At 32.8% G+C, this 24169-nt stretch overlaps 1 protein-coding gene across 1 annotated transcript; it reads right to left on the bottom strand.

The window, feature by feature from the left end:
- Positions 1–282: 282 nt before the first annotated feature.
- LOC120137834 (NAC domain-containing protein 83-like) lies at positions 283–1309 on the bottom strand. Its single transcript, XM_039153486.1, has 3 exons — positions 1004–1309; positions 664–929; positions 283–573 (listed from the first exon to the last, which is right to left on the bottom strand). Exons 1-3 carry the CDS (start codon positions 1182–1184, stop codon positions 292–294), a joined length of 729 nt encoding a protein of 242 aa, XP_039009417.1. The 5' UTR covers positions 1185–1309; the 3' UTR covers positions 283–291.
- Positions 1310–24169: the final 22860 nt, after the last annotated feature.

The following is a 24169-nucleotide window of genomic DNA, read 5'->3' as shown; positions in this document are numbered from 1 at the left end:
AGACCGACACATTCCTAAAGTTCAGTGCCTAAAACGATGTCATTTTGAAATCAATAGTCAGATCAAAACGATGTCGGTTTAGCTATGTCGTCAAAGTGACAAAAGAATCTATCCATATCATTTGTCATTAAAATTTAACACTACTCCCGGAGGTATAATTGAAGTCAAAACCAAAATTTAATTATAATTGAAACAATTAAATCGAAGTAGTATAAATGATTCATCACCTAAGATTTAGTGGTATCTAGTATAATTTAACTGAAGCAAGCACACAGTTAAATGATATCTGATTCAAACTCCACTGATACAGGTTTTTATTACTGCTTTCTCATACAACAAACAACTCGAATAGCTAGTAATTAAACCACTGTTTTCATCTTCCTCATCTAATCCATGGGATGAACTTGGTGAAGTAGGTTGTGGAGGAGGACCAAAGACAGACCTGTCTTCCACTGTAAAATCAATACAACTTGCCATGTTCACTGCACCAGATGTCTTGACTCCTTGGTTTTTACGTCTTTTGTTTCTCTTCTTCTGAAACACTCGGAAAACTAACCAATCTCCAATGGACATCTGCAAATATGGGGGGAAAACCCATAGTTAAGATGATGATTTTAATCAAAATATTTTGATACTGCTAGCTACTTGTGTTTGTTGTATTACCTGAGTTGAATCAAGAGTTGCAACCGAGTCAACAAGGCGATACTGGTGCAACACCCAACGAGTCTCGGTCCCATCAGAACACTCGCTTTCACTGAAAATCAGAGTTTTCCTCATCCCGATTACTTCATTGGTTCCAGAAGCTAAAATCGGCTTCTCTTTGCCTACGGGTTTCCAGTACCCAGAACCAGCTATTCTCTTGCGTTTTTTGCTACTGCCATTATCACCATCCCTGGTGCTGAAAAAATACTTATTTTCTTTCGAATCACCTGAAAAACAAGAAAACAAAGCTGGGTTTCGAAGGAAAATTGAAAGTGTTTTGAGGAACTAATGGTGAACAAACCTGAGAAGCTCCGAGGATCAGTGTGGAGAACATTGAACTCGGGAATGACAGAAGCAGGTAACGGGAGATACAAAGCTTTTCTCTTCAAGTAATGAACCACAAGCTCTTCATCTGTCGGATGGAATCTGAAGCCAATTGGCATTTTGATCCCTCCATTCACAACAAAGTTTCCACTTTCCATACTTGAAAAACAAAAATACTAAGACTTATTGAGATTGCTTGAGATTGCTTAGCTCAAATCAAGCAAAGGAATCATGTGAAAGAGAAGAAACAAAAGACCATGTGTGGGTTTAATGTGCTTATAGACACAGATAGGTTCCTTTATATACTGGGAAAACCAAAACCAATTGTTTTCTTTACGTCGAGGGGTGGCTTCTTAGACAAACGTGTAAGAATAAATTGAGACTGTTTTTGGTCTATGAACTCATGTCCCCCCTCGTGGTCCCCTTTTCTTCTACTAGAGTTAAAGTTTAATGACAAATAGTTAAGAATTATCTTTAAACAAATATTGTCTTGTATTTATCTAATTTATAAAAAAATTAGTTATCACAAGCAATAAATGGAGTAATTAAATTGTTTATTTGAAATATAAAAATCTAATTATAAACTCGCTTATAATACAGTGAGTTATAGTGTAATTTACCCTTCTCATGAATAGCTAAATGAATATCTTATTTTCATGGGTCCAAATTAGTTTTGGATTATGCATTTTTGTATTGGCAATCACATTTTGTGTTCAACTTGGTGCGACCAAAACTAGCATGGTTGTCGCTTACCCCATGTGAATCCTAAATTATCCCATGCAAGGCAATTGAGAACTAGTAGTGACCGGTTCCCGTAGCCTTCCCACATCGGAACCAAATACCGTGTCAACATTTATGACCTAGTTTGGACAGTCTACTATCTTACCTTCCCTTACCCCATACATATGAAAAAAAAGGGACAGCCAATTTTTGGACAGTGGCGGATGCATGTAGAATCCAATGTCTACACTGGAATTCGAATTTTTTATGTTATTTGTTCATTATATTAAAAGTGTTTCATCCTAAATTTTATTTGTGTTCATCTCATACGAAATTTTTTTGTTATTACTACATATTATATTCGTCTAAAAAGTATTTCTCGATCTGCTACTAAATTTGGAAGGTTTAGCGTACCTGGTTAGTCATGTTATAATTAACTCATAATCTCCACTAAAATACTTCCAATTAATGATACGTTAGACACTTGTCAGAAAATTCCTTATATATATATTCACTAAGTAGTGTTAGTGCTAAAATAAATTCTTGTTTTTCTTAAAATTTCAGGTTTAAATAATTATGTTTGTAAAGTGTTTGAACATTGTCAACGACTAAAAAAAAGATTGTGAATAGATACTACTAGAGATGGACTGAAGGGTGGAGGCTGTCGCCACTCTAAATATTTAAAATTATTAAATATTTTATATTTTTCTATGTATTTTCCATTGAAATTCTGTTTTCGTCCCCTGAAATTTTATAAGATAAAATTCAGCCTCTTGGAGTTTTAAAAGTTCAAGTTTGCCCCCAACACAAAATCTAGGTTCCGTCCATAGATACTATATTATAATCCTCCAAAACTATTAAAAAAATCATATATATATATATATATATATATATATATATATATATATATATATATATATATATATATATATATATTGGTTTATTTGTAAATTCATGAAGATCGAGCCACCCAATTTTGCATTTTCAAAAGAAGAGTTTGCATTTCCAAAAACGACCAAGAACCCATTTCAAAACAAAGCAAGATTAGCAGTCATCCATCCCCAAGAACAAGTCAAATTAATGACTTAAATTATAATGGCAATATTGATGAGGATAATTATAAAATCACACCATAAATATGGTCCCATATGTCTTTTATTTGATTTTTTTCTTCTTCTTTGTGACCTTGAAATTCAACTTTTTGTAGAGCACAAGACGTGTAGATGCGTGTTTGAACACATATTTTTCAATGAGAATTGGCCATGTTTGTGGACACAATCACAGACATAGAGAGGGACTCTTTCTGTCCTATATTATAGGCTATATATCCTTGAAGTAGACAAATTGGTCAAGCGATTAGGAATAATACAATATAATATATATGAATTATTATGTGTCAAGTTCTTTCACATTATTGTCACTATAATAGTTTTCTTTATATATATATATATATATATATATATATATATGTATGATTTTATTCAAAAGTGTAAATTTTTAAAAAAGTTATAATAGAAATTTCAAGATTTGAAATTATAAAATGTTGTACTCCTGAAATTACTTTTTTATAGCTAAAGTTTTAAAATTTGATCACTAATAAAATAAAATAAATTATATGAGAATTTAAAATTTTCAAAAAATATTTTATATTTTTAACATTCTCCTCAGCCCATTCCTAATCTTATTTATTCTTTTCTAATACTCCAAAGAAACATTTTCCTTATAAGTAATTTGCCCCCTTTATAAAAAAAAATGTCCCCTCGCTTGCTTATACAAAAATAATGTTGCAATCATAAATAGGGATAGGCATGGGACTCGATTTTTTTAAAGATTATGTTCGGGTTAGGTTAGATTCGGGTTTAGGTGAAAAATATCCGATCCGACCAGTCCCAAAAAAATATATAATTTTACCTTATATATGTAAGAATAATTACAATAATAACCCTCTATATATTATTTTTTCAATTAAATCATTGTTTTTATTGAATAAAAATAATATTTTTTATTATTTCGGGTTGAGTCGGATTCAAATTTTATCTTAAAAAGTCGGGCCAGATTTGAGTCGGGTGGAGGTATATATTTTCTGAGTCGATCGAGTAAAGTGAAGGATGTACAATTTTCGAGTCGGGTCTGATTGGCCGAAACCCGACCCATGCCCATCCCTAATAATAAAGATGCATGAATGTTTGCTCTTCATTTTCTCAAAACGAGTCCTTTCATTTCATTTCATTTCTTATATATATATATATATATATATATATATATATATATATATATATATATATATATAATATTAATAATTTCCTCCTTTAATTAATTGTATCAGTCCATGTTCATGTACTGTGCAATTATTTTATTAAATTTAAATATTATACATCAATTAATAATTGGTAAATGTATGTTATCAGAAGACAACTGAAATATTTATGTAGAAAGAAAAATATTTAGATATTACACTAAAACTACATGCAGAGGTGAATAATTAGTCGAATGAGTTGGAAAATATAAAAAATGAACTTAATCAATTATATTTTCCTTTAAACCTAAATTAAATCGACTTTGAAATAAAATTAATTATACCGAACTAACTTTTTTTCATTAATTTAAGAATTTTTTAGATTCAAGTGGAATCAATTATATATCACTCCACCCGTGACATAGACAGTGTTTTTTCTTTAAATTCATATTAACTTTTTAGAATAAAAAATATATTTTATTGAAATCGTCATGCCAACGTGATAAATTTCAAGTCATTATAGTAAATGTCGTAAATCCCTAAATAGTTAACCAACTTACGGTATTGGGTTAAATAATTAGCCCGATTAATTACTTATTTTATTGAGTGTAATCATCTTAAAATTTTATTGCTATACATCCCACATAAAAATCATTTTATCAATATATATATATATATTCACTTTCAAAAATATTTTTAAATCTATCAGTGAATTAGAGTACATATTCTTTAAGATGACCAAAAATATTTGTGATAACAAACAATGAATAATAATTCATATTCAATCCGATATAATAAATCTTTGATTTTAATCTTAGAACTTAATGATTAATTCAGATTAATGATGCAAATTTTCATTATCGAAAACAATCTATATGACCATTAAAGAGACTTTTGGTATAACCATCGGTGGTTGAAATTTGACCATGAAATAATCGTCGTCGCTATCCTTAATGTTTATTATGAGTTATTCGAGTTTGATTCAGTTAAAGTTTAGTCAACACTCAAATTGAAATGATTCGATTTGAGCTCGAATTCGACTCGAGTTCTTAATGAGCCAAAGCTAGTTACTTGATATCCGTCTCAAAAAGTTTGCAAGCAACTCGAAAAAATAATATATTAAAATTTATTTTTTAAATTAAATTATTAATAATATAAACATTTAGAATTTAAAAAAACATTTTAAGATTTTCATGGGTTTAAGATTCATTTTCGAGTTTGAATCGAGCCCGAGTTTAAGCTTCAATCGAGCTAAGTATGAAAATATTTCGAGTTCAAGTTTTTTTAAAGTTCAAATCAACTTTCAATTTTTAATTTTGAGTTCGAGCCGAGTTTGATAATTTTAAGATTATGAAATTTTAAGTTAAATTCAACTTTAAACTATTTGGGTCGATTTTGAGTTGGATTGAACAAAATTCTCCCCTTTTAATGGTTGAATGACATTAGGGGAATTTTTAGTTTATATTTTTTAATTTTACTAAAATTAATCTTTATTAAATATTTTAATAAACAATATGTTTAAAAATATTTAACTCAATATTTTTTTATTAAATTTAATTATTTAAAATATTTAAAGTAAATATGATGAATTTTTAAATGACTACAACAAAAATAAGGCTTAATTATAAGATAAGTACTTAAAAAATAGCAAAAATTAGCTGACCCTATTCCCATATGTAATGGGATAAGGGGAGGTAGGATAGTAGGCTGCCCTCAACGCCAGATTGAGAGCAACTTCCGTGGGTGACCTCCAATTATGAATTGCCCACCTTGGGACCCGATCCCACGACCACAAGGTTAAGAACTTTGCGCTCTACCAACTGAGCTGGACATACAATTCTCCTTAAACAATAGTGTTTTTCACAAATAGTGCCTAAACTTTCTTTTGAATGATCCAGACGCCTAACATTATAAACGTTATCACTTTAGGTGTTTAGGTCGTAATTGTTGTTAGTTTTCTTCATTAAGTGACATGTATTGCATTCTTATAATTTTATTTTTTAATTAAAATTCTTATATTTATTAAAAAAAACCCTAATTTCTCTTAAATTAAAATTTACAAATCCCTAAAAATTCATAATCTATAATCCTAACCCACTATCGTCACCCTTGTCGGCCACTACTACAACCACCGATGTAGTCCTTGCCATCTTCCTAGTCATACATCGCCATAGTTACCGCTGATTGGCCGTTGAGATCACGTCGGATCGTGATTTTCAACCTAGGGTTCATGGGGTGCAAAAATCGATTGATATCGATTTCATAGGGTTATTGATCGTTAGGGGATGTGAGGTCGGGTGGACCTTCGTCGACGGCAAAGAATTGTGGTTGATGTCAGTTTAAGGGTTGAAACGAGGGTTTTCAAAGTTTTGGGACTGTTTCAATTTTTTTTATGTTTTTTAAAAAATAATTTTATTTTTAATTTTTAAATAATTTTTTTAAAATTATCATAAATGTGATACATGTCACTTAACAAAGAAAACTAACGGAGTTTACAGTCCAAGCACATAAAATGATAGTGTTTATAACATTAAACACCTGTATTATTAAAAAAAAGAGTTTAAGCACGTATTTATGAAAAACATTATAGTTTCGACACTTATTTTAGAATGAAGCTAAAAAATAATAAGTAATAATATAATAAGATATTGAGACTATTCTTTTAGGAGAAATTTTACTTTAAATATTATTTCTTTTTTTTTGTCCTTGTTACCATATTTTTTTCTTTCTAATTTTATTCTACTTGAACCTAATTTTAGATTTGGAGTTTGAATTGTGTGACGTGAATCAGTTCTTAAATCTTTTTCACTTCTGTATTTGACTTTTCTTCGCCTTACAGATAAGTTCTCTTACGTTTTGCGCGACTTGTCTTGGTTAGATGGCTGTCGGCGGCACTAGTTTTAGTGCTGGTCGGTTTTTCTTTCCTCTTTATATTTTGGATTTTTCGTTTTTAGTTTTAATATTATTTTTACGGAACATTTTTTTTTCTACTTTTATAGTATATTTTCGTCTGTTTTGGCACGTTTTGATCTTCTTACCTGATGTTTAATTGATTTAATTGTTTAATTTTTTAAGATTTGACTTAACATCGTTGTAATTTATCAAGATGACATTTATTTGTTATTATATTGATGTATCCTGCTTTGAATCTAGAATAAATTTCGACATATGGTAAGTTAGATACGTATGCATTCGTAGATAAATTTCTCACGACCTTCGACTTTGGTTTGCGATTTTTAGTGATATTTTAATAACTTAATCTCATATTATAGTCGTTTGCCAAAATAATTAGATCTATTCACATCTTTAATTTTTTTCGAGTTTTTTAAATAGATTTTTTAACATTTTCTTTCTTCGAGTTTTTTTTTTTGGTATATAAAGGTTGTTTCTAAACTAAGAGTTCATCAACTTGCTATTCCTAACTTATCTTTATGCAACGTTGCCATTACTGCGTTTGGTGGCTCCAGAAAAGTTCTTCCATTAAAATCTGCTTTCTCCACTAGCTTCGCCATTTTGTCTGCTACCATATTAGCTCTACGTTCCACCTGTAATATGGATATTGTCCATGTTCTCTCCAATAATTCACGTATGTGTTGTAAAATGGTCGGTGATGTCCTTCCTTGTTCCTTTTGAGTCAGCAGGCGATGTGCTTCCCCACTATCTGTCTCTAGGATTATTTTCCTTGCACCTATGTTCTATGCGTGTGATAATCCTTCTACGATACCCCATAGTTCGGCTTCAACTTCTGTGCAAATTCCTATTGCTCTTGAGTATCCATTCGCCAGTATTGTTCCTAATTACACCGCCGCAAGAAGCATATCCATCTGCTTGGTCCCTTGCTCCGTCCGTGTTGAGCTTGATCCATTCGACTCGTGGAGCCTCCCATTGTGGCGGTTTTCGTTTGCCTTCAGGTTTGTTCCTATGTTGAATATGTTGAACCGACTACATTCTGCTTGAAGTCTTTTTCCTTGCTCATATATTGTTGATCTCTCGTGTTTTCTGGTTCAAATAATTTTTTACTTCTATGTTTCCATATCGTCCACAGTAGCGAACCAAAAAGAATATCCCATTCTGTTGTCTCCTTCGCAAAATACTTTGGGTTTTCCAGGTTAACCAGCATCCATACTTTTGATGTTTATCTCCAAGAATTCATTGAACTTTTCTGGTTTGACAAGTGGCTTCCATGTTTCCATAGCTGCTGGACATTCCCGAAACAGATGCTCCAATGTTTCCACACTGGATCGACAGATTCCACGTTTGTTATCGGTGTCCATGTGTCGACGTACTCTCTCGCTGTTTGTAAGTATCTTCCGTATGCCACCAACCATAAGAATATCTTTACACTCTGTATTCCTTTGAATTGATCAATTGCTTTCCATAGTTTCTCTGTCGCTTCTGAGTTATAACCCGTTCGGAGATCATATACGGATCTTACGGTAAAAGCTCGGGTCGGATTCCATTTCCATCCCGGTTTAACTTTTTTTGGGGTCATTGTAGCCATTAATCAAAGTATAATATGAAGAGGAAGCAATCCGTTGATTAATGCCCATTTCCAATCGCCATTCTCATCGACCATTTCTGTCACCGTTATTGCAGGTAATTTCGCCCTCCTTCCTCGATCTGTTACTTGGGCCGTCTAGTGTTCCAATATCCCCTAGCCATGGTTCTCTCCAGAAATCTATAGATTCTCCGTTTCCAATCGTCCAAACTAGACTATCTCGGACTTCTCCCCACACGAGACTAATGCCCTTCCATAGACGTGAGCATTTTGGCCTGATCTTGCGGGACGACGCCGTTCCATTTGTATTTCGTTTTTAGTACTTGTGCCCACAATTGGTTTGAGTTGGTTATTAAGTTGAAGGCAAGCTTCATTAAAAACGCATCGTTTTGTATTTCTAGTTGTTTAAATCCAAGACCAGCTCCTGCAATCGGGTTACATAGTGTTTCCCAATTTACGAGGCTTATTCCACGATTTGCATCTGTCTTGTCCCATAGGAAGTTTCGAATTATCTTCTCAATTTCCTTGCATGTTCCTTTCGGTAGCATGGTAGATTGCATTGAGTAAAACGTAATTGTTGCCAGTACTGCTTTTTCCAATGTTATCCGCCTTCTAGCGATAGGTACTTGGCCGTCCATCCTGTCAATTTATCGCGTACTCGCTGTACGATATGCTGATAAGTTGCTTTTGTGACTCGACTAAGTAGTAGAGGTACTCCGAGGTATCGTCCTAGATCTCGAACTTCTCTGAATCCGCATAATCCATTTATTGTTCTTTACAGTGCTCGTCAACGTTCTTCGAATACAAGATGTTTATTTTTGCAATACTCACTTTCTGTCCTGAAGCTTGGCAGAATTTTTCGAGAATATCCTTGACAATGGTTGCCTGATTAACCGTTGCTTCTGAAAAGAGAATCATATCGTCGACAAACAATAAGTGTGAGATCTCCGGTCCATTACGTGATAAACGAATTGGTTTCCATCCTTCCATCTTATTACTAATTCGGATGGCTTGAGCAAGCCTCTCAATACATAAAACAAATAGATATGGGGATAACGGATCCCCATGCCGAATGCCTCTCGTCGGTTTGAAAGTTTCGGATGCAGTTCCGTTCCATAAGACTTGCATCGATACTGTCGATACACAACGCATAATTAAATGACACAAGTTTTCTGGTAATCCAATGTCCTTTAGGTTATCATCTATAAATGACCATTCGAATCGATCATAAGCCTTTTTCAAATCTATCTTGATCGCCATAAATCCTATCTTTCCGGTTTTAGAGCGCATAGAATGCATAACTTCTTATGCGATAATGATGTTCTCTATGATCGATCTTCCAGGTACGAAACTTGTTTGGTTTTGTGAAACCCAATGTGTCATGTATGGTTTGAGTCGGTTGACTATGGTTTTTGTTAAAATTTTATAAAGACCTGAGCAGAGGCTAATTGGCCTGAATTGGGTGATCGTCTTTGGCCCATTGACCTTTTTTGTGAACACAATAAGCGTTCGATTTAGTTCATCCTCAAATGGTTTCCCTGCAAAAATGTCCTTTACAAACCTACAGATGTTGTTTCCTACCACGTTCCAATTTCGTTGGTAGAAGAGAGCGTAAAATCCGTCTACTGCCGGTGCTTTTAACGGCGCCATGTCAAAAACCACTTGTTTGACTTCATCTGTGATTGGTCGATTGATTTCCTCCTGGAAGTTCTCTTGGTTAAATGCAAATTGGCCTTTAACATCATACTGTTGATTTTCTTCCTTGGAGCTTGAGAATAACTGTTTGTAAAAGTCTACTGCCATAGCTCTCAGTTGCTCCTATTTCGAGCACCAGCTACCGTCTTGTCGCTTAAGTTTTGGGATGTAATTTATCCTTCTTCGTTGCATGGTACTAGCATGGAAGAACCGTGTGTTTTTGTCTCCATGGCATATCCATTGATTTCTCGACCGATCACGTACGCGAGTTATAAATATTTTTTCAGTCATTGATGTATAATATTGTAAACTGATATAAATTCTTATTTATTGGGAAAAAAATAGTTATACTTGGTTGTAATAAAAACTTAAATATTTTTACTTTTCAAAGGTTGTGTTCTAAGGGTAGGGGTGTAAACGAGTCGAGTCGAGCTCGAGTATTACTGAGCTCGACTTGACTTGAAAACTCGCGAGCTTAAAATTTTTAAGCTAGACTCGAACTCGAAATCCTGAATTGAAGCTCGTGAGCAGCTCGAAAAGGCTCGAAATGAAGAAAAAAAATTCTTAAACTTAATTCGATTGCAGCCTCAAACTCGAACCTGAACCTTAAATGCATGAAAATCTTAATGTATTTTTTTAAAAAAATCAATACATAAATATTAATAATTTTTTTAAAAATATAATCTTATATATTATATTTTCGAGCTGCTCATGAGCTTTTCGAGTCGAGTATCAAGTAGCTCGTTTCGACTCGTTAAGAATTTGAGTCGAACTCGAGTCGAGTCTATTTGATCTGAGTATTTATTAAGCCTTGATCGAGTCTCATTTACAGCCCTATCTAAGGGATCCCTTTTTGTCAAAAATGTAGATAATGATGTTGGAGTTAGCATGATGCATCACCGCTCTTTTCTTCTTAGACTAGCTCTGTATTTTGTCCTTTCGAGGACTTTAGCTTCAAAGTTCTGATTTTGATAACGCTAGTGATTAAAAAGTTATTAGGATTATATTAAAAAGATAAACTATATAATTTGATGTGATTATTGTGTCGGCACCTGTTAATTACATAGACATTTGTCAGTTGTCGTGGTGTTAATGATTTAATAATTCAATGGTTAATTGAAATAAAAATAAAAATTTATTAATATAATCAATAAAATTAAAACTTAAATAGTATAAATGATAGGATACCTAAAGTTAAATGATAGCATATAATTTACTCAATAAAAAAAACTTAATACAAAAATTAATGTCCAAATATATTCTAAATCATTTTTTGATTTATCTCAATGTCTAATGTTATAAACATTATTATTTTATATGACGCCGTCAATGGCGTTAATTTCGCCCGTTTAATAACATGTGTCATAATCTTATAATTTTAAATATTTTATTTAATTTTTTGAATATTTTATTTAAGAAAACATTTAAAAAAAAAACCCTCCCCATTGTTCCCTGCCGACCCTCGTCCCCTCCCTCCCAGCATGAACAACGATGCTTTGGTTTAATCCCACGAAACAATCGACTTGCTTTGTGTAGACACATATTTCCGTCCGAGGTCGTTATTATATTATAGCATAATATGTAAATATAGTTTTTGTGAATATATAATATATATTTTTTGAAAACGTATTTTTTTAAAAATCATATATAATATAGTTTTTTGAAATGATTTTGAAAGCGTATAATATTTAGTTTTTTTAAAATAATTTTAAAAACGTATAATATATATATTTTAAAATAGTTTTGAAAACGTATAATATATCGTTTTTAAAACGGTTTTGAAAACATGTATAATATAGTTTTTTGAAAATGATTTTGAAAACGTATAATATATAATTTTAAAAAAATGATTTTGAAAACATATATTATATGTTTTTTTAAAAACGGTTTTGAAAACGTATAATATATATATTTTTTAAAAACGATTTTTGAAAACATATTTTTGAAAATATAGTATTATATAATTTTTATTATTATATCATATTATTTATTATTATTTTTATATATTATATATTATATATTATATATTTATATTTTATTATTATTTATTATATATTTTTTAACCATTTCAGGTCTGAATCAAAGGCACGATCCAAATCCAATAGTCCAACCGGGTCCAACAGTCCAGCAAAGGTCCAACAATAAGCCCAACCGGGTAGTCTGACCCAGCAAACACGATTAAGGGCTTGACCCATCCCAAAAATCAAATTAGGGTTTCATGCTTAGCCAAAGGAGGTTAACAGCCAAGGAGCGCCGCCAAGATCGGCCGATATTTCCGTGTACAAAACAACCAATGCCGAAAGAAAAGCCAAAAATCGACAATGCAAAAAAATCCCGACTAAATCGGGACTGTTCCATCCCATTTAGTCGGCCAACAACAACCATCAACCCCAAGTAAATCAGGAAACGAGGGTAAACGACCCCCGAAGCTAACGAAAACAACCCCGGAAATCTCTCCGGCAAACGACTTTATAAGCCCCTGCAAAGTCGAACGAAAGGAACATGAAAAAAAGGAAACAACAACAAGAAAAAATCCATCGAGGCACCAAACAAGAAAAGGCCACAAAAAATGAATAGTATTCGGTAGAAAGCAAACACAAACAAAACAACACAAAAACCACTCGCAAAATCGCAAGAAAAATCACAAAAAGAACAAAGGAGAAGCTTCGGTCGTGGCTCAGGGTAAGGACGGTTATCGGTAGTCGAAAGGTTATCATCAGTAAAGGTAAACTTCGAGGCTTCCAACTTAGATTTACGCTCATAGAATCCTTTTAAGGACAAATAGGCTTTGATTTCGTGACTGATGAATCGAGGAGAGCATTTTAGTGTATTGGTGGGGAAGGTCCACCGCCTGGTGGGCTTTTAGAAGCTGCCCGACCCGACCCACCTGTTCGACTCGATCTGACCCGACTCGGTCCAACCTGAATCGAACCGTTGATTGCCGTTGACTTTTTCTAAAAACCTCTATCTTGACGTTTTTCGACGTCATGAGTCTGATTTTGCTATCCATTTTACCAAATTCTGATCCAAAAGCTCTGAATCGAACCCATTAATTCAAAAATGCTTATAATTTTTAGCATTTTTGCTTATTTATTTGAGATTTGATTATGGAATTGTTTTAAGTATACATTTTTATGAAGGTACTCGTATTTCCCTTGACCGAGGGTTGATTAGATCTAGTGTTTCTCGTCCTTCAGACCCGTTCGATCAGCGTTCTTCGAGAGTTACTCGTAGGTTTCTGTAAATTGTTTAAATAGAGGTTATAGTCAAGAGAGAGCATCGGGATAGACTAGTAGAGGCCGAGCTTCTCAAAGTAGGGGTCCAGCCAGATCTGAGGCATGACAACATGGGTTGGTTTACGCTGCTAGACGTTGACAAGACTGCGATGAGTCTGATGTGATTGCAGATATTGTTATTATTCATTCAATTCCCTACTTTTCCTTATTTGATAATAGATATACCCATTCCTATGTGTCATGTTCCATTTCTGGGGCCTTAATATTTCGATTAAGAATACTGATAGTTCGATGACAATTCAAAGTCCCGTAGGTTAGTCCATAGAGTTAGATCGTATTTTTAGAGGATGTCCTATAGAGATACATGGGGAGATCTTTCTGGTCGACATGATGGAGTAATTGTGGCCTCTCAAATGCTACTTGGGAGATATTGGGGTTGATGGAGGTTCAGTTTCTGCATCTATTTCCATCAGGTAAATTTCGAGAACGAAATTTCTTTTAAAGGGGAGAGTTATCACACCCCAAATTAGGGCCTAAAATTTTGTTAAAATTTATTTCAAGGACTATATTAAAATTTTAATTAAATTTGGGGACCATTATGAGATTTTGATTAGATTTGGATCCAAATTAATAAAGCAACTAAAACTTTCTAAATGTGGGTTTAAAGCCCAAAAAATCAGAAACTTTCTATTTTTGGAAAGTTTAAACCCTTTTCCTCTCTCTCTCTTCAACCTTTTCTCTTTTAGAAGGAAATCTTTAATCGACGTTTCATCGCTGACCATTGTTCAGTTTTTGACACCTGCCGCACCATCATGTTTTCTGCGTCATTTTGAGTCCACTTGTGTCTATCTTGTCTATGTAGTTGCCGACGTGTGAGGGGTTACAAAATAAAATTAAGAGGACTAAATTTTAAATGTACCAAACGTACAAGGGATTGGAGTAACTCGTGAGTTGTTCAAATTAAATTCGGTCAAAATTCTGTCAAAGCTTATTTCGGGTTGATTTGAATTGAACTCGAGCTCAACTCAAGATTTTAATGAATTGAGCATAGTAAAGTTCAATTCAACTCGATAAGTTCGTGAGCATCTCATTATTTTATTTTATATTTTTTAGTGATTTGACGATTAAAAGCAACAATAAATGAATTGAAGTGATGTGATGTGATGTTGATTCCTTATTTTTAATATTGATTATGTGTCGTTGAACTTCTTTTTTAAGAATGCTTTTAATATGCTACTTTGATGTATTTGTGAATTGATTAGGGGTGAGCATTTGATCGAGTCGAGTAAAAAAATTTCGAGTTATTCGAGTTGACAAGTCATATTTTACAACTCGAACTTAACTTGAAATTATTTTGAGTCGAGTCGAGTTTAAGAAATTCAGGTCTAGTTATTCGAGTTTCTGTACTAATTTGATTATAATTATTGATAGTATTATGGAAATGATTTGTTCCAATTTTTTGACTAATTTTATTATAATTATTGATAGTATTATGAAATATATTCATAATATTATATTTTAAAGAAAATCTTTTGAGGGTAAAATATTGATGAGAGTATAAATGAGTCAAGGAATTGATGAAAAGAAAGAATTTGCAAGTAATTGTAGTCAAAAGATCAAATTGAGCAAAATGCAAAGTTTAGGGACTAAATAAAAAGATAGTATATATTTAGTTAAAAAATAACAATTAAAGTTACATAGGTATTCTATTGTGGTATATGAGCATGTGGTTCAAATTTGATAAAAAAAAAGTGACTTAAAATAAATAAAGATTGAAGGAATAAGGAGATTATGAAAATTTGAATGACTAAATTGAAAAATAAACAATTTGTTATCAAAAAGAGGAATTAAAAGTACACATGTATTCTAACATGGTTTAGGAGCATGTGGCTCAAATTTGGTAAAAATGGACTTAAAATAAATGACAAATTGAAGGAATAAAGAGATTATGAAAAATTGAAAGACTAATTTGAAAAATAAAAAATTTGTTATCAAAAAGAGGAATTAAAAGTACACATGTATTCTATTATGGTTTAGGAGCATGTGGTTCAAATATAGTAAAAATAAACTTAAAATGAAGGAGGAATTGAAGAAATAATGAAATCAGTGACTAAATCGTAAAACTATCAAAGTTTTGGGTCAAATTTTTGATTTTTCGATTAACTCAAAAATTCAAAATTTCAACTCGTCTCGAACTTGAAACCTGAATTTATAATTCGAGTTGACTCAAAATTAAAAAAAAAATCTATTTTTCAAGTCGAGTCGAATTTTGCTCACCCCTATAATTGATACCTTAGTTTTAATATGTTAATTTTATGTATTTGTGGATTGTTACTTTGAAGTTTAGACATTGAAATTGCTTCATACTTTATTTTGATAACTCTTTTAGTAAATTTATTAATTTTTTATTTTAAACTCTATATAAAATTAGTAGATTTTACCAATTTCTAGTGAGTTTAACGAGTAATGAGTCGAGCAGCGAGCTTAACAAGCAATGGAAAACGAGTCAATCAACCAGCTTAATGAGTAACAAATCGAACAGTGAGTTTAACGAGCAACGAGTAGAGTACCAATATTTTTTAACAAGTACGAGTCAAGTATTGTCTAACTCGCAATCGACTCGTTCGATAAACACCCTATTATAAGTCGGTTTGGATGATGTGTTTCCACGGTAGAGCTGGTTGTAGCTGAATCAAAGGACAATTTATTTTTTCTTTTAAAAATAATACCAAATATTTGTCATTTGCTTTAGAATTTCGTCATGTTTGGGGCGTGGAATTTATTTAATTTCGACACTTATATTTTGGATTTTAGGTCTAATTTTATTAAGTTCTCAATTTGTTTTTAGAGTTTCTCCTTTTTTCAATTTTTTTGATAGATGTGGTTAATTTTAGGGTAAAGTATAGTAATGGTCACTGAACATTTCTGAAGTTTTCATTTAGGTCCCCCAACTTTTAAAACTTGCAATACAGTCCCCCAACATTTATTCCGTTTGCAATATGGTCTCCCAACTTAAATCACTGTTAGAAAATTAGGGTAAATTATATAAACGGTCATTGAACTTTTCAGGTACTTGAATTTAGGTCCCCAACTTTTAAAACTTGTAAAACAGTCCCCCAATAATTTTATTTTTCTTATTAAATATAGATGTATAGAAAATATAAATGATTCAAATTATATTTAAATGTATGAATCATTTATATTTTTGATATATTTTATTTTTCTTGTATAAACTAGTATTTAAAATATGTTTATATTTTAATCAAAATATTTCAATATACGAATAAAAATATATTTATATAAATGTATATTTATATTTAGATGTATAAATAAAAAATATATATTCATATATTAATGTATGAATCATTTATATTTTTTGAATATTTTATTTTTAATAAGAAATTAAAATTATTAATTATATTAGAAATACTCAACTTAAGATTATATATATAATCATGAATTATAAATATGAAAAATATAATTATTAAATTTAGTTTAAAAATATATAAATCTTAAATTTATTCTTTTAAAATATTGTATCAACTAATATTTAAAAACTATATTAAATCTATCAAACAATTTATCAAATATAATATTTTTATTGTAAAAAAATATAATATTTTCCCATCATTTATTGCTTTCAAATTTTTTGCCAAAGTTCAAATCTCATTATTTCCATTTTCCATTATATTCTTTTTTTTCTGGCATTGGTCATACTATTAGTATATGTATTATTGTATATCTCTTAACACAAACGATGGTGTTAGCTTAGTGGCTCCACCCTGTATCTTTCATTTGCGTGACTAAGGTTTGAGTTTGCCCAAGACCCAAATTTTACTTCTTTGTAACTTAATTTTCTTCTAATTAGGTGGTGACATGTGTCACCAATAACATATATCATGATCATGTGTTAACACATGTCAGATCCTGGTTAAATGATTAATTTATTAAATTTTATTTAATTTAGGACCAAATTGATAGCATATATAAATAATTAGGTGGTGACATGTGTCACCAATGGCACGTGTCATGATCATGTGCTAACACATGTCAGATCCTAATTAAATGATTAATTTATTAAATTCTATTTAATTTAGGACCAAATTGATTATATAAAAAATAAAGACTGAATGTATAATAATGTCAATTCCTTTTAACTGTCACTTCATCATTTGTATCAATTGGTAACGACTAGTGGCTTAGTTGAAACAGTTAAATAATTATGTTGTATGATTGATAAATTTAAAAGATCGATGACAAAAGTAAAAAGGGCTAGATAGTAAAGTTGTCAACCTAGTAGTTTACACTTTTATTTATACGTCAAAATAACATTTTATAAATTTAAAATTCGAATTATTTTAAACCTCTTCTATATCCTAACTACTTTTTTTAATTAAAAAATTTCTTCAACATATAAGAATTATACTATTATATTTATATAAAAAATACGTATCACATGAAATAAGAAGAAATTAAATAATAATAAATCTGACATAATTGAATTTAATTGAATTATTTTAGAATTTAGGGTTTAGAATGAAATTGAATTACTTTGGAAATTTGGGTTTAGAATGAAATTGAGGATTGTTTTGCAAGTTTTAAAAGTTGGGGGACCTAAATTCAAGTGTTTAAAAAGTTCAATAACCTTTTATATAATTTACCCTAATTTCTAACGGTGGTTTAAGTTGGGGGACCATATTGCAAACGGAATAAATGTTGGGGGACTGTATTGCAAGTTTTAAAAGTTGGGGGACCTAAATGCAAGCTTCAAAAATGTAAAGTATAGTAATGGTCATTGAACATTTCTGAAGCTTGCATTTAGGTCCCCCAACTTTTAAAACTTACAATATAGTCCCCCAACATTTATTCCGTTTGCAATATGGTCCCCCAACTTAAACCACCGTTAGAAATTAGGGTAAATTATATAAAAGGTTATTGAACTTTTCAGACACTTGAATTTAGGTCCCCCAACTTTTAAAACTTGCAAAACAGTCCTCAATTTCATTCTAAACCTCAATTTCCAAAGTAATTCAATTTCATTCTAAACCCTAAATTTCAAAATAATTCAATTAAATTCAATTATGTCAGATTTATTATTATTTAATTTCATCTTATTTCATGTGATACGTATTTTTTATATAAATATAATAGTATAATTCTTATCTGTTGAAGAAATTTTTTTAATTAAAAAAAGTAGTTAGGATATAGAAGAGGTTGAAAATAATTCGAATTTTAAATTTATAAAATGTTATTTTGACGTATAAATAAAAGTGTAAACTACTTGGTTGACAATTTAACTATCTAGCCCTTTTTACTTTTGTCATCGATCTTTTAAATTTATCAATCATACAACATAATTATTTAATTGTTTCAACTAAGATACTAGTCGTTATCAATTGATACAAATGATGAAGTGGCAGTTAAAAGGAATTGACATTATTATACATTCAGTCTTTATTATTTATATAATCAATTTGGTCCTAAATTAAATAGAATTTAATAAATTAATAATTTAATTAGGATCTGACATGTGTTAGCACATGATCATGACACGTGTCATTGGTGACACCTGTCACCACCTAATTATTTATATATGCTATCAATTTGGTCCTAAATTAAATAAAATTTAATAAATTAATCATTTAACCAGGATCTGACATGTGTTAACACATGATCATGATATATGTTATTGGTGACACATGTCACCACCTAATTAGAAGAAAATTAAGTTACAAAGAAGTAAAATTTGGGTCTTGGGCAAACTCAAACCTTAGTCACGCAAATGAAAGATACAGGGTGGAGCCACTAAGCTAACACCATCGTTTGTGTTAAGAGATATACAATAATACATATACTAATAGTATGACCAATGCCAGAAAAAAAAGAATATAATGGAAAATGGAAATAATGAGATTTGAACTTCCGCAAAAAATTTGAAAGCAATAAATGATGGGAAAATATTATATTTTTTTACAATAAAAATATTATATTTGATAAATTGTTTGATAGATTTAATATATTTTTAAAGAGAAAATCGCCTCAGTGACCAAAAATGCCTTATAATATACGATTTTAACCAACTTTTTTTGGATTTGCCAAAATGACCAACAAAATCGCAACGCGAAATAAAAATCGCAACGCGATCCCCAGAATCGCAAATCAGTTTCCAAAATCGCAACGCGATTCTTGAAAATCGCAATGCGATAGTACAAATTCGCATTGCGATTTTCCAGAATCGCAACGCGAATATGAAAATCGCAACGCGAACACATAAATCGCAACGCGTATCCGTAAATCGCAACGTGTATCCGTAAATCGCAACGCGTATCCGTAAATCACAATGCGTATCCGTATATCGTAACGCGTATCCGTAAATCGCAACGACAATACGTAAAATCGCAACGCGTATCCGTAAATCGCAACGCGATTTTTAAAGCGCCATTATAATCGCTACGCGTATTTTATTTTCAAATTACAAAAACGAATATTAAGACAAAATCCCGTAATCGCAACTCATAACCTAAAACCTAAAATCACAACTCAGTCCCATCTCCATCTCTCACTCTCTACGGCTAAATCCGTCCCCATCTCCGAAGATTTCCGTCCCCATCTCCGGCGAAATCCCTCACAACCATTCACGGTCAGAAATCCCTCACAATATTCAGAAATGGAAAATCAACCTCCGAGGGTTAGTTTTTTTAATTATTTTTATTTTGAAATTTTTGCATTATTGTAGGTTTTTCATATTGAAACTGATGATAAGTTTACTGGTCATTTCAATAATAGATTAACCATTTCACTTAGATTTCATTTCGCGTTACGATTCTCTCGTTGCGATTTTCATTTCGCGTTGCTATTCTCTCGTTGCGATTTTCAAGTTAGTATTTGTCTTTGTCTTTGTTCTGTCTTTTGGTTGAAGTAATGCAATCCATTCAAGTTTCAATTTGCAGAAGAGTCGCAACGAGATAAATGAAAATCGCAACGTGAAAATGACTATCTGCAACGAGAAAAATGAAAATCGCAACGAGAGAATCGCAACGCGAAATGAAAATCGCAACGAGAGAATCGCAACGCGAAACCAAAATCGCATTGCGATTTTCATTTCGCGTTGCGATTCTCTCATTGCGATTTTCATTTCGCGTTGCGATTCTCTCGTTGCGATTTTCATTTCTCTCGTTGCGACAGTCATTCTCTCGTTGCGATTTTCATTTCAACCAAAAGACAAAACAGTGTTGCAAATTTTAGTTTCAAGAATAAACTACTACTTTTTATGTTTATTGTTTTTGGTATATCTTCACAGTGTAGTTTTTGGTATATCTAACTTGGTATGTTTATTGTTTGTGTAGAAATTTTTTTCGGCTTCATTGACATTAAGGAATAAAGTTAGCCTAGCCACTACAATTGCTTCGAAGCTTTCACCTGCACAAAGACAATAGTTTGAGGAAACCTGCTTCGGGCCATGGCTGAGAGTACATCATCCGGGTGGAGATGCTAATTTGACCCATTTGTGGCTTCAGACCATGACATCAAATCTACCCGACAGTATACAACGTGGTGAGGAAGAGATATGGTTTCATTTTCCACCAGCGTATACTTGTTTTGGGCGGAAGGAGTTCTGCTTAATCACTGGTCTACGATTCGGACACGATGATATAGGCCGGTACACTCGTCATATCGCCCGCCCATCATGGTTATCCCGGGTTTTTCCAGATGAGTCAATGGAGAAGCCAAACCTACACGTCGACGACCTGAAGAAATTGTTTAATAAGAAAGTTGGTTTCACTCGGATGGATGACGTCGATGTTGTCCGAGTATGCCTTCTACTACTTGTGTATGCCGGCTTTTTAGGCAGAGAGGCCAGACAACCTATTCCTCGGGAGCTAATAATATTGGTAGATGACCTGAATGCATGGAATCTATTTCTGTGGGGTTCGTATATATGGAAAGCTACCTGGACTAAGTTGTCTACTGCCTTTGATGACCGCAAAAGTTTGCGTGGCGATGGGTCGAAATACACTTTATCAGGCTTTGTTTGGGCCTTTAAGGTAAGAATTTCTATATAATGTTTCTAAAATTATAATTAATTATTTAACAATTACTAATTTTGTTATTATATTGTTTGTAGATTTGGATATTCGAGGCTTTCCCCAGCATGCGTACATATGCAATAAAAACGTCAAATGATATTCCCAGGGCTATTTCCTGGAAGAGGGAAAATCTGTTGGATTGGGAAGACTTAATACCATATGCGACAATAAATAATGTAAGTTAACACAAATACTTTCATATAATATATAAACAAGTTATTAATAGTAGACGTTTAACTTTGTTTGAGTTTTTATATTGTTAGGAGGCCAACATTCCATTACAAAGACTGACACCCACGGAGGAAGAGCTTGCCACTGATTGGTGGCAAGCTAGTCAGAGTTTTTTTGATGGCACGGATGATGAGCAGCATCCACTTCCTCCAATTCGAGAGCCATCACCTCACCCAGAGCCATCACCCGATCGACCCGACTATACACCTCTAGAACGAGAGCCATCACCTATCCCGTCACATCATCGAGCCTCTTCTCCACCATCACCTCATGATAGGCGACCGGTAAAGAGGCCACGACATTTATCTCCTTGTTCTCCACCTCCACGGGATGAGTTACGTGATGAGGTCAATGCCTTGCGTGAGGAGATCGGTACTCTACGCGATAACGATGGTGCATGGCGTGTGGAGGTGTCAACTTTACATGGTGAGGTTGCCGCTCTACGTGAGATGATAGTATCGTTGCAGAATGAGGTTCATACTCTACTCAACGAGGTAAGTTTAAGATTTTCCATATTTAACTTAATGATAAATTTACTCGTAATTTCACTTAGATTAGCCATTTCACTTAGATTGCTTAGTAAATTTATTCGGTTGCTGCCAATTCTGCTAAACTGTGTATTCTTTAACACTGTGAAATAGTATTTGTCTTTGTTTTGTCTTTTGGTTGAATGTAAATTTGTTCGGTTGCTGCCAATTCTGCTAAACTGTGTATTCTTTAACACTGTGAAATAGTATTTGTCTTTGTTTTGTCTTTTGGTTGAAAGTAAATTTGTTCGGTTGCTACCAATTCTGTTAAACTGTGTATTCTTTAACACTGTGAAATAGTATTTGTCTTTGTTTTATCTTTTGGTTGAAAGTAAATTTGTTCGGTTGCTGCCAATTCTGCTAAACTAATACCCTGAAGTCAGTATTTGTCTTTGTTTTGTCTATTGGTTGAAGTAATGCAATCCATTCAAGTTTCAATTTGCAGAAGAAGAAATAGTTTACTTTCGCAACACGAAACTTAAAATCGCAACGAGAGAATCGCAACGCGAAATGAAAATCGCAACGACAGAATCGCAACGCGAAACCAAAATCGCAACGACAAAATCGCAACGCGAAACCAAAATCGCATTGCGATTTTCATTTCGCGTTGCGATTCTCTCGTTGCGATTTTCATTTCGCGTTGCGATTTTGGTTTCTCGTTGCGATTTTGGTTTCGCGTTGCGATTCTCATTTCGCGTTGCGATTTTAAGTTTCGTGTTGCGAAAGTAAACTATTTCTTCTTCTGCAAATTGAAACTTGAATGGATTGCATTACTTCAACCAATAGACAAAACAAAGACAAATACTAACTTCAGGGTATTAGTTTGAAACATATTTTTCTTTGTTATCTGATGCATTTTGTGAACTATGATAGAATAATGACTTGGGTGAATACAATGCAAGTTTGAAACATATTTGTCTTTGTTTTCACTGTTTAAATATCATGTCTGTTTATTTACTGATTTTTGTATTTAATTATTTAGCGGCCCGATAGAGTGGATGCTTTACGTCGGGTTATGCTTGCACGACGGAGTTCACGCATCAGACAGCGTGCACGTGCTATTAAGTCTCCGTACACCCCAATAGTACGAAGACACCGCAAGAAGAAGCCCGACTCGCCTGTCATCCCTCAAGAGTCCACTCCTATCGTTGAAGAGGCCCCCTATCATTCCTCGAGAGTCCCCTCCCACCGTTCAAGAGGCCACTGTCATCATTGAAGAGGTCCCTCCCACCATTCAAGAGCCCGATTCACATGGCGTCATATGTAGGCTTCTTGAGAAACCCTCTGACGTGCCGGACATAATGGATGAGAGTTGGCTCTCGTATAAGTTACCGGCCAGTACCATTCCGGTATCGGAAGTGGAGAGGAGACAACTACCAGACACAATTCTGGATAACACCCTTTGGGCTAAGACCGCAGTTGATTTTTATCTACATGAGCGGAGCCAGGGGTGTTTCACTGACATATGCAAGCTCACCGATGATATCTATTTGTTGCTTGATCGGTCTTGGTGGGGCGTATTATTAGGGGTCGAAGACAATGGCTATTTCGATGGGGGGGTAAGTCTTATATTTTTCTTATATTTCAATTTGATTAATTTTTTTTAAATTTATGTAAGTCACTAATATATGTCTTTTTTTGTAAAACAGCATATCGATGCGTGGGTGACACGTCTTCTAATAATAAGAAAACTTAAGAAAAATAAAAATATACGATATACAATTATGCCGACGTCTTTTAACGCCGTTCACTTGAAGAATGCATGAGATGAATCATTTGATTTGGGCAATGGACAAGCTAAACTTTATCCTGCATGGTGGGAGGTCGATAAGGTTAGTATTTATTTTAGATTGAGTTTAAAGGTTTTATGAAATAAGTGCGCAAATGAATGAATTATTACTTATGATTGCAGG

Source organism: Hibiscus syriacus, unplaced genomic scaffold (assembly GCF_006381635.1).
Source record: "Hibiscus syriacus cultivar Baekdansim isolate YM2019G1 unplaced genomic scaffold, ASM638163v2 tig00110676_pilon, whole genome shotgun sequence".
NCBI lineage: Eukaryota > Viridiplantae > Streptophyta > Magnoliopsida > Malvales > Malvaceae > Hibiscus > Hibiscus syriacus.
This window is presented reverse-complemented; position numbering and strand designations above follow the sequence as displayed.